The sequence below is a fragment of the Pteropus alecto genome, unplaced genomic scaffold (genome assembly GCF_000325575.1).
Source record: "Pteropus alecto unplaced genomic scaffold, ASM32557v1 scaffold182, whole genome shotgun sequence".
NCBI classification, from domain to species: domain Eukaryota; kingdom Metazoa; phylum Chordata; class Mammalia; order Chiroptera; family Pteropodidae; genus Pteropus; species Pteropus alecto.
This window is the reverse complement of record NW_006433946.1, coordinates 2,220,771-2,233,466: the sequence shown is the minus strand read 5'-3', so window position 1 is coordinate 2,233,466 and position 12,696 is coordinate 2,220,771. Positions and strand designations below refer to the sequence as shown.

At 33.4% G+C, this 12,696-nt stretch overlaps 1 protein-coding gene across 14 annotated transcripts in view; it reads left to right on the top strand.

The window, feature by feature from the left end:
- IKZF2 (IKAROS family zinc finger 2) overlaps positions 1 to 12,696 on the top strand; it is a 144,285-nt gene that overhangs the window by 120,768 nt on the left and 10,821 nt on the right. For all 14 annotated transcript variants that reach the window (XM_015586723.2, XM_025044417.1, XM_025044418.1 and 11 more), the window contains one exon: positions 8,710 to 8,847. In XM_015586723.2, the coding sequence (XP_015442209.1) occupies positions 8,710 to 8,847 (138 nt within the window). The remainder of the gene's footprint in view (positions 1 to 8,709; positions 8,848 to 12,696) is intronic.

Sequence of the window (12,696 nt, the reverse complement as noted above, 5' to 3'; positions counted from 1 at the left end):
AATTTTATTAAAGGAAAATGAATATGATATATGCATGATACTCTGTTGATTTTATATGCTATGACAAGTGGTAAATATATTTTCTGTATATAGATGTTTTTCTTTGCATGTTTCTATATGTGTAAACACATCTATATAAAGAATAAAACATTTGCCACATGTATTAGTGCTATTGTAATTTGTTTTGTAGGTTTCACTAGGATAACTCTTTAAGTGACATATTTCAAGAAAATGTAAGACTTGGTTTTGCTGTTTATCTTCATAACACCTTATGAATTTATGGTAAACATTCCTACTTCAAAATTCCTTATGGGTATTTGACTTGTTTTTAATTCTGAGTAGGTATGTGGGGTTCTTAAGAATACAGGGGCAGGTATTTATTTTGAATTCCTCATAATGACAGATGGAGAAAATATTAGTAAATGCTAGCAGTTTTTTTTAACTTAATAGTTTTCAGGATTATCAAATTACTATATCTTCAATTTGTAACATTGCTTAGGTCAGTAATATGTATCTATATTATTGACTGATTATGCTGATATTTTGTGTGTGTGTGTGAGTGTGTGTGTTGTGTGTGTGTGTGTGTGTGTGGTACGATGTGTCAAAGAAGAGACTATATGTTAACTTTTGAGATAGTTGGGAGCACTGTCCCAGTTATCTTCTGTGTCTTAGAATACTTAGTATTGTATCTTCTTAGAATTATACTTTTAAGAAACTTTATTTTGGTTACTTGAATTGTATTGGTAATGAAATTAGTGTAACTTTCTTGGTATTTAATCCAATAAAAATATGACTTTTGCTTCTAATCATGATGAGGTATTTGGGACCAGATTTACCCTCCTGCCTTGAACAACTAGAACGCCAGAGAAAATATATTAAATGACTTTTAGACATTCAACAATAGCCACTATAGGACTGTGATCCCTGAGAGAAGAAAAACAAAGATGATGAGTCCTATGATTACCCCAGCTTACTTCCTGGGAGCAGTTCTCAGGCCACAGCTCAGGAACAGCAGACCCAAACAGAACCAGGCAGTGGTTAGAGTGTGGAAGGCAGAGTATCAGACAGGAAGAAGCTGCACAGACAAAGCTCTGGAGTTTTGCAGAGGGCCCCTCGACTCTTTGGCTAAATAGTGATGTTCTTATGTATATGAGGAAACCATCTGAAGCTGGGAAAGGAAACACCAGAAAGCACAAGATCAAACAATTCCTGGAGCTTATGCAGAGATGGGACAGTTCATTCTCACCAGGCAATGTGGAAAGATTCTGTAATATGTAGGGCATTAAGTAAAGTCCTCAGATGACTATCATCTTAGTACTGGGGCTAAACTAGCTGTTAGATTGAAGCATGCTCTGAATCTGTCTTAAAGCATAAGAGCAAATATCAAACGAATCAAACTGATTCCAAGAAATGTAACGGCATCAGCACAAGTCAACCACACTTTAAAGAAATGCAACAAAAGTTAGAACCCACTAATGTAAAATTTCCAATTTCCACCATCAAAAAAATTAGCAGATATGCAAAAGAGGTGGAAAATATTACCCATAATCAGTAGAAAAATCAATCAATAAAAACAGACCCAGAAATGACGAAATGGTAGAAATAGCAAAGTTGATAAAACAGTTATTGTAAATATACTCCATATGTTTAAGAATGTAAAGGAAAACATGAACATGAGGAGAATAGAAGTGGTAATTGAAGGGAAATGTATATAGCATTAAGTGCTTATATTAGAAAAATAAATCTCTAAGTAAGCTCCCTTCTTAAGAAATTACGAAAGAGTATGTGTAAAGTAAGGAAATAATAATAAATGCAGAAATCAGTGAAAGACAGAAAAATAATACTGAAAAATCAGTGAAATTAAAGGCTGATTCTAGGAAAAGATCAATATAATGTATAAACCAGTAGCTAAACTCAATACTAAGAGAACATTCAATTTACCAACATCAGAAATGAAAGTGGGACATCACTAAAACTCATATAACCATTGAAAGTATAATACAGGAATATTCTGAACAAGTTTATGTCAATAAATTTGAGCTGATGAAATAAACAAATTCATTGAAACATAAAAATTACCGAAGCTCACTTAAGAAGAAATACTCTGAATAGCTTTATATTTATTCCAAGAATTGAAATTACAGTTAAAGAAAAAAAGCCTTCCCAGAAAGAAAACTCCAGATGGCTTCCCCTATAAATTATGTCAAACATTTAAGGAAGAAATAATTTAAGGAAACGTTTAAGGAAGAAATTCTTCCAGAGAATAGAAATGGGGGTAACACTTTCTAGCAAATTATATGAGTTCAGCATTACCCCAATACCAAAACCAAAGACATTACAATAAAAGAAAACTAGCAATTTCCCTCATAAACATAGATGCAAAAATTCTTAACAAAACTTTAGCAAGTAGCATCCAGAAATATGTAAAAAAAAAAAAAAAAAAAGAAGGATAACATATGACCAAGTGGGGTTTATCTCAATTCAAAGTAGATTAAATATTGGAAAAAATCAATGATTTAGTTTTCCGTATTAAGACTAGAAAATAAAGATTATATAATTATCTTCACAAGTACAGAAAAGCATTATATGATTCAGTATTTATTCATGATAAAAATTCACAGCAATAGAAAGGAACATCTTTGACATGATAAAGGCCATCCTTGGAAAAACTTTCAGCTAGCATCGTACTAATAATAAATAAAATGAAGCTTCACACTTAAGAGAGGGAACAAGGGAAGAATGTCTGCTCTCTCCACTTATTAAATTCGACATCATACTGGGAGTCTTGTCAAAGCAGTATGGCAACAGAAAGAAATGAAAGACATACAAATAGGAAGGGAATAAGTAAAGCTATATTTAATTTTAGTTGATATGATCATCTATGTAGAAAATACCAAGAAAAAAAAAAACAAAATAAAAATAAAAATAATGATTTTATTAAGATCGTAAGATTCAAAGTCAATATGAAGAAAACAAGTGTTTTTCTACATGCTAGCCATGGACAATTGGAAACGAATTTAGAAAGCAGTGCCATTTATTCATCCAAATATATATGAAATACCTAGAGATACATTTAATACTACATAAAATACTTATAGATAAATTGAAGCAATTGTGTGCAAAAAAAATTATAAAACATTGCCGATAGAAATTTTAAAAAATGTAAGTAAATGGAGTAATAATAGCATGATCATGGTTTAAATGATTCAGTACTATTAAGATGTTAAGTCTCCTGAATTTGAGCCTATTGGTTCAGTGCAATCCCAATTAAAATTCTAGCAGCCATTTTTGTAGAAATTGACAAACTGATTTTAAACATATTTTGGAAATACAAAAGTCCTAAAATAGCCAAAATAATTTTGAAAAAGTGAAGTTGGATGACTTACATTACCTGATTGGAAGACTAACTAAATTAGTAAGACCTACTCTTTCAGAGTTTTTTCTTTTTTAGACATTTATATAATTATGAAGTGATTCCCCCCGATTACTCTAGCACCCATCTGGCACTATACACAACCATTACAATAATATTGACTCTATACCCAGTGCTATACCCTAAATCTCGTAACTGTTTTGTAACTACTAATTTGTACTCTTCATCCCTTTACCTTTTTCACCCAGCCCCCTAACCCCCTCAACTTACCTCCCCTCTGGCAATTGTCAGTTTGTTCTCTGTATCCGTCACTCTGTTTTTGTTTAGTTTGTTCATTTCTTTTGGTTTAAGGATAGACATAGAGATTAATAGAATGGAATAGAGAGTCCAGCAATATACCCACAAATATATGATCAATTAACTTTCAACAAAGGCAGTGAGATAATTTAAAGAGTGAAGATAGTTTCCACAAATTGAGCTATAACAACTGGATATCCACCTTTTAAAATAGAATGATATAGGCTTTACCTTATACCACATAGAGAAATTAAGTTGAAATGAGTCATAGACCCAAATGTAAGACTTAAAAAGAACTTCTGGAAGAAAACAAAAAATATTATTGTGACATTTGGTGAGTCAAAGATCTCTTTCACAGAACACAAAAAATACAAAGCATAGAAGAAAATATTGATAAATTGGACTTATTCAAAATTTAAAATTTTGCTCTTCAACAAAAACTCAAAAAAAAAGCAAGACACAATCATAGAAAATATTTTCAAAGCATATATCTGGATGAAAGTCTCATATCCAGAATAAGTAGTCTTGTGATTCAGTAATAAAATTCCAGACAATACAGTAAAAAGAATAGGCATAAGGTTTGAACAGATATTTCACCAAAAAAAATATGTGAATGTCAAAAGATTAGTCTCATAAGATATTAGGAAAACACAAAATCACCATGAGATACTAAATCACCATGAGATGCAAAATCACCACATACTACTAGAATGGGTAAAGTGATCAAAAAAAGATTGACAATGCCGTTTTGGCATGGATGTGGAACAATGGTACCTCTCATATATTGCTCATGGAAATAAATGCACAGTGATACAGCCATTTTGGAAAACAGTTAAGCAGTTTCTTATAAAGTTAATCAGATACATATCATATAACCCAGCAATCCCATTTCCAGGTATTGAAAACAAAGACTTAGCTGCAAATATTTATAGAAGCTTTATTCCTAATAGCCATAAACTAGAAACAACTCAAACTAGTGAATGGATAAACAAATTGTGGTATATTTATACAATGAAATACTGCCCAGCAATGAAAAGTAATCAACTGCCAACACATGCAACAACAGCATGGCTGAATCTCAGAATCATCATGCTGAGTGAAAGAAACTAGACAAAAGACTCCATAGTGAATGATTGAGTTCATATGAAATGCTAAAAAAAAGGCAAAACTGTAGTGACAGAAGCAGATCAGTGGTTGCCACAGGCCTAGTATCAGGAAGGGAATTGGTGCAAAGGAGCAAGAGAGAATTTTTAAGGGTGATGGAAATCTATATTTTAGTTATGGTGGTAGTTACACAACTATATACGTCCAAACTCCTTGAAAACAACACTTGAAGTGGGTGGATTTTATTTTATTTAAACTAAACTTCAATAAAGCCAATTTTAAAATAGATATGTTGAATTTTAGATTTCAGAGGAATCTAATGGCAATACTCAGAAGGTGTCTGAAAGTATGAGTTTCAAGAGCAAATATATATTGAGTATCTCCTACATTTAATAACTACCATAAGCACTATCAATTCAAAATTAAGTAAAACATGACCTCTGTCCATATGACAGGGTTCGTTATTTGGATTAGGGAAATAGATATCAAATGGATCATTACAATGCAATTATCATAAGTAATAGATCAACAGAATATGAAGAGTTCTGTCAGAGCACAGATGAGAAAAATGTGACTTTGAGTCCACCAAGTTCATTTTAAAAAGGTTTAAATGACAAGTAGGAGCTTGCAAATGGGAAATTATTTGGACGTTCCATAGAAACGAGTGCTTTCGTCTAGAGGGAGAAGAGGGGACTACTGCACTGAGAACACAATCTGGAGGTACATATATATTTGCCAGGGAGGAAGAGGTTGAGAAGCTAGTGAGAGGGAAAACAGCATCTGACTCCAGACCTAAGACCAAAGATTTATAACACACGAAAGTGTGATAATGACCAAGAAATTGGGAAGATTTAGAATTGATTGAAGTCCACTGGATTTTGTGATTCAGAGTAATCGGAGGGATCACTTCGTATAATTTATGAAGTGATCTGAATCACAAATCAAAAATGTTTTGTGATTAAAAACATTTAAAAAAATGTTTCGTTAATATCAGAATGAAGGTGTTTCAGATGGTGAGAATATATTTTATAATATTTATGTATTTCATATATCTATAAAAGTGAAAATAGCAAAAAATCTGGTTGCTTTTGAATATCTGTGATATACATATTAACTCACATGGTTTATAAGTATTATACAGATAAATGCATATATGGAGAATAAATATAAACAATATTTTCATGAACTTCAAGAAATATCAAAGAAATGGCAAGAAATATTCTTGTTGTGATAGTAGAGCCATTAGATTTGGCAGAGATTATTGATATTTGAAAAAATTTTCAAAAGACTAGTAAGGGCATGATCTAGACTTCGAAGGAGCTAAGTACGTGAGAGCAAATAGAAAGAGATGACAGCAGTTCCCGGAAATTCTGAAATACTGCCCCTCCTCCACCTTACCCCTAACCCCCATTATCTGACTAACGTCTACTTTTTCTTCAGTTATCAGCCTAAATGTTCCTACCTGAGACAGACCTTTCTGTTCAACCTTCTAGAACTAAATTAGGTCCCCTATGTTATACTAGCTAGCACAACATTCTTTTGCTCTGCAGAATCTACTACAATTTGTAATACATCCCATGTATATTTTATTAAATGTCTCATGTTCCTCAGCAGACTGTCATTTACATGAAGATAGGCACCATGAGAATCTTTCTTCACTTTGCAGTCCAGCCTCATCAGTGTTGATACATAGGAAGCTTTTAATAAACATGTATTAAATGAGAGAGGTAAAGGAAAAAGGTGTAGCATTTCCAGAGCAAATTTCGTGGAGATAAAATAGTTATGAGATGTCAAAGTTCAACATGTCACCCAGTATTTAGATTGCTGGAGTGGGATGCAGATGAATATTTAGGAAAATTTGGGAATTATACTTTTAGAAAAATTTACTCAAACTCCTTGGACTCACCAAGAACAAGGAAGGGATGAAGAGGAAAGGGTGATTTTTAAAAACAGCTGAAGTAATACAAATGGGATAGACTTCAAAAATAAGGGGAGTAAAAAAATGAGTTTTGAAAGCAGTAAAAAGTATACTGTCTTTTCTTCTTTGTCACGTAAGTTGGGAGTTTATAGAGGGTTGTGAGCCCAGGGGAGTAGAAGGGAACTACGTTTTAATTGAGATGAGAAGGTATCAAGTTTGCCTATATAAGTAAAAGAAAGAACGTATAGGAGGTTATATTCACGGTAAAACAGTTATCATAGGATGCAGTGCAACAGGACTAATAAATAGGAAGTTGGAGACAGAACTAGTTTATAGAGGTATATTAATTACAATGTATGTGCTTAATAAGTATTAATTAGTTAATAGATTTGTTCAATGCAAATTCCTCACTTATTTCAAGAGAAACAGCTCTAAAGAACCCCAAATTGAGTAGTGATTATAGCAAACAAAGGCTTTTTATAATGTATAGTCTCATGACTTGAAATGCAATTCATGTAAATATATTTATATTATTATACTATATTTTGACTAAAAGTATTTTCTAATGCTCTTAAACAGTGATACAAATTCTTCACAATATATGCACAGCTGCTTGTTTTCATCTTCTCAGAAATTCTGGGTTCTGAATAATAGAAGTTACTTTGCCTAGTATTTTAAGAAATGACTAATGCCTTAGATAGCTTTTGTTTACTTAAGACAGTTTACGAAAAAATCATAAGAACTTATTATGTTATATGTGCAGTTTAAATACACTCTAAAGGTTTTGTGTTTTTTTTTCCAAAAATCACTAGAGTGAAACTTTTATGTTGCTGTGAATACCTTGCCTTATTACAGTATTTTAGTCTCACTTTATGACCAGTGTCACGGAGTGGGCTTGTAAGGTGACTGCAGTCAGGGATGCTGTCTTTGGCCACGAAAAAGAATTGCCTACTTGTCTTCTGGGCAAAACAAAATGATTGCTGTGGGAGTCCAGTGAGAGCCGTTGACTTGATTCACACTGTACTTTACTACTGAGGGCGTTGGCACAGACCACCTGGTATCTTATGTTTTTCTTGTTACTATTCAAAACCAAGAATCGAAGAGCTCTGTGATATCCTTCTGAATGGTTATACATTAAAACATGCTTCTTTCCATAAATGTGTTTTTGTTCCTTTTATAAAGTTTTTTTGTTTTCTTTTGTTTGTTTGTTTGTTTAAATATGAGCCTCACAGTGTTTTACCAGGTATACTGCAATATGGCTCTTTAGCTATTAGGAAATAATTTATTTCCCGAATGTGAAATGTATTGGAAAATATTACTATTATTGTGTAACTGAATATGTTAGGGCTTCGGTGGTATTGTTAATAGTCCTGACTCAAAGCACCTAGTAGGTTAATTCTTGGTAATATAAGAACGGCACTGATGTGGGAGAATGCACTTAACTGCTACAAAGTTTTGCATGTGTGAATAGTTATTACCAAGGTGGAAAGAAAAGAGAAACTTTGCTTTTATCTGTACTTTTTTCTCATCACTTGAATTCTTTTTTAGTATTCTTGGTACCTATGAATAATCTTTTCATTAAACAATGACATTTCGAGTTGTTGCATTTTGGTTTTCTTCAGTAAGATTCTCCTTATCCCCCGCCCCCCTAAAAAAATAAATAAAAAATATTTCTCATTATGTATCTAGGGCACTCTTGATTAGTCTTTTGAATGAGTCAAAGCTGAGAGAACTGTGTACGAGTAAATGTTAGTGTTAAGAGTCAGATAATTTGAAAATTGATCATCTTGGATACAGTCAGAGCATGAATTTGATTCAGTATTTCCCCTCTCACCAAAGGTACACTCTGCCTTCTCTTCTTTCTGTCTTTTAGTCTTGGTGATTTATTATCTAAATCCCAGTGTGGAGGAGGAAGAGATTTAAGTCTGAAAAGCGTATAAATGCTTCCTCAAAAGTTATCTGTTAATTTTGCTTTGGCTGGGACTGACAGCACACTAATTTTGAATTCTCTTCACAGTGGGTAAACCTCACAAGTGCAACTACTGTGGACGAAGCTACAAGCAGCGCAGTTCACTGGAGGAGCACAAGGAACGCTGCCACAACTATCTCCAGAATGTCAGCTTGGAGGCTGCTGGGCAGGTCATGAGTCACCATGGTGGGTAGAAATGGCATTCACAATTTTCATTCCCTTCTCTACTGCTTTTGTAGTTTTTTATGGGTTAAATAGTTCTCTTTAGCCTTCAGCATGAAGATAAAATCTTACTTTGTTTAAAAACAATTTTAGATCACGTTAATTTTGTATGGGATTATCTTCTTAAGTATTTGAAATGAGTTGAGCTTTGGGACACTTCGCAAACAAGCTATATTGAGTTTTTGTGATACTCTCTAATTATTTCTCATAACGTGTTTGAATTGACAGTAATGGCAGCCAACCCGAATAAACCAAAAGAAGGTACTATTTACTCTTCTCTTTCATTGGTTGCACCAAAAAGTTAGAGATGGTTCTCATAAGTCTATAGGTTTCCTAAATGATTTAATTGGTTATTGGTGTATTTTCATTTCTCTTAGGTAAATGATCAGTGATATAATTGGAAATTTCTCCAAACTGTCATGTGATTTATCTTGGAAATTACGGATTTTGCTTTCTACAAGTGTGGAGAACAATCTAGACCAAAATAGGCATCTCTTCCCTTCACAAAAGTCAAAACCCAAGCAAAACATCCTTTCTCCACAATACCCAGTAGCAGATAGGAAGGCAGTCTCTAAGGTTTATCTGTCACCAGTCCTCTAGGATTGAAAAATTAATGTTAGCAAATCAGTCTTCAAAAGGAAAGCAATTAATAATTTCAATGCTTTAGATTTGAAGTCATCTGTCTTGTCCTATTATATTTTTATGCTGGTAGATTTTATTATTCATAGAAGCTCGTACAAAAATCTTAACTTATTGGTGCATTTATATCTTTCCTATAAAAAAGACTTGGCCAATATTTAATAATAGAATTGAGGAATGCCAAAGGCACTTTTAAAATATACTTATTTAGTGATTTGTAGACAGCTCGAAGATTATTTCTGGGGTTGTTGTTTGTTTTATATAGTGCATACTGTGGAACTGTGTTTATTGGACAGCTAGTGAGTATATGTTGTTGAGAAATTTTTTTAAATATTAAAATACTTTGTCATCCTAAATAATTAAAACATTTCTTTCTATTGAGGATATTTTATATAATATAAAGAAACAGATTTATTTCTGTTTATCATTGTGCATCCATTTCCTTTTATATTATTATCATTATTAACTAAAATTTTTTAAAACATGTTTTAAGTCTTAGTAAATTTGATATTACAAGATTGCATTATCTGCTTATGAGGGCAGCATAGGTTCCAGAGCATAGAGGTTAAAACGATGAGGCTAGCACTCCAACAAACCTGGTCCGGCTATTTGATGTCTGTCTGAGTGTGTTACTCATAGGCTTGGTATGAGAATGAAATGTATTAGATGTGCAGTAAACACCCACTAAATACTTCTTTTTACTAGTACATTTCTAGGCATTAAATATTAAGAAATAGTAAATGTTCCAGCCCCCTTAAAGTTACGTTACTTACCAGCATTAACTTAGGCATTCAAGATTTCATTTGCCTATTAGCACACTATTTCTGTTGAAATTGTTGGCTTGAGGCAGGGTAGCTAATAGAGGCTTGGGGGCCATGCCAAAGTTTTCCAAAGACACCTTATGGCACTGCTACTTTTTCCATATAATGTTCTTTTACTGCAGTTTTGACATTTGACTGGATTATTAATTCTATGAATTCAGTTTTCCATTCACAGTTATTTGTGAAACTCTATGTTGCATACAGATCTGAATAAGTTATTCTAAAAGACTTTATATTATTATGGGGAGATAAGGTATATATAAATAATTATAGTCAACATTTAACTATCTCTTGGTGGCAGATTAACCAGCTATAGAATAAGTGCTGATAATTTAAACAGGTGTATTTTGGGGGAAAAAAGATTCCCAAACAACTGCAGCCTCAGCATGAACCCCATTTCCCAGGTTGCTTAGGGCTTGACAGGCAGAGGCTCTCATGGGTGGCTCTGAAACCGAAGTAGAAGATGGAGAATGAGGACAGTGGGAGATGCGCTCAGGTGTTGGAGGGAAGAGGGGGCAAAGCCAAGGAGGAGTGGGGGAGGGGGAGGTTCTGCTATCAGGTATAGACTCAAATATTTGTTCTTCAATATTGAACAGTTTTAACCACCTAAGTTTATTTTAATGCCATTTAATTCTGTACTTTTTCTAGGCATATTGTAATAATAATTTAAGATTATCATTAATCTCCTTTTCTCTTTGTTAACATACTTAGAGAGGAACTGACTGTATGAGATAGGAATTGATAAATGCCGTAAGAGAGAAAAATATGCTTAACATGCTGCCAGAGCTCACCGTTAACCTTGTCTCATGTACATAGCTTGGTGTGTATCTCCTTTTAAACAGAGCCACACTGGAATCATTTTTATCCCCTTCCCTCTCTTACTATCCTGTTACATCTTTATCTCTCTTTTTTTTTTTTTTCCTCTTGTGATAGGTCTAGGGTTGCCATCATTGTGGTTGCCATTAGTTCCTTGAAACTAATTAGTATTCTTTTATTTTCATATCTGACATCGAGCTATTTCCTAGCCTCTCTTTCCCAAACATGCTCTTCCCCACATTGGCTCTTCTAGTAAGAAAGTGTCTGAAATCAAAGTGGCATTCTTTCACTATCTTCCGGAAGCATTCACGAGGGCTTGCTATGTGGCAAGTTGTATGGGACATTCTGGGGATATAAAGATAAATGGACACAATTCCTTACACTTATAGTCTGGTAGGAAATACCTACTTAAAAAGTAAAATGAAATTAGGTAAATGCTCTAATGAAAGCATATAAATGCTTTTCCAGGTGCACAGATGCCAGACCTGACCTAACTCTGTCTCGAGAAGTCAAGGAAAGCTTCTTATGTACAGCGTTTGATCTGTGTATGAGGATGAGAAAAATTGCATAGATCAGACAGATTCACAGAGAATGTACATTTCACAGGCATTTTCACAAGCTAGGAATTGGAGGTATAAAAGAATATTAACAGGTTCCTGAAAGTTGAACCTAGTTGGAGTTAAAGGAGTGGTAGGAAATGAGACTGAAGTAGTAGGTTGTGATGCCAAGATAGAGCCTTTTATGCTAATCCAATGTTTGAATTTCACTGGGGTAATCGAATTTGCATCTTCTAAAGAAAAATGTCACCAATGTAGAATATAGGATAGATGCCTGGCTGGTATAGTAGGAGAGGCTGGAAGTGAGAATGCCAAGGAAAAGATGAACATGTAATAGCAGGAGAAGAGACTAGGGTGAAACAATGAAGATGTATTTAGCAGGTAGAATAAAAAGTTCTTCAGTTTGATGGAAAGGGAAAAATAATGACTTGTAGTTTTGGAAATAAAAATAATTAATTGGGTTTTATGGAGGATTATCTTATTTGAAAGTTATTTTATGCCCATTGTTCAAGTCTTTTCAGCTTGAAGAAAAGGCTTTAAAAATCAAAGTATATAATTAACTTTTCCCTCTTGCCCGAAGACAAAAATGAAAGTGTGAACCAGAAAGAGAACTACCTTTAAAGAAAGAATATATATGCTTAGGTTTATGGTTTGAATTGTTTGGTAAATTCTTTATTGCAAGTATGGAGGCATAATTGGTAACCTATACACTTTCTAGTAAGCTTCTTCAACCTATTTCCATTCGGTGACATTTCCTTCATTAAGTCATTTAGTAATCATCCACTGAATATTATATTTGTCTCACATCATAAAAGGTACTAAAGATATAAAGTCAAATAAAATGCAGTCTCTACCCTAAGGTCATTTACCAATTTTTGGAAGAAACTTACCATTAAACCAACAGTTAGAATACTGTGTAATATGCATTATGGGGGCACAGAGGATAGATATCTAAATCACACTGGATGTCAGAGGAATTT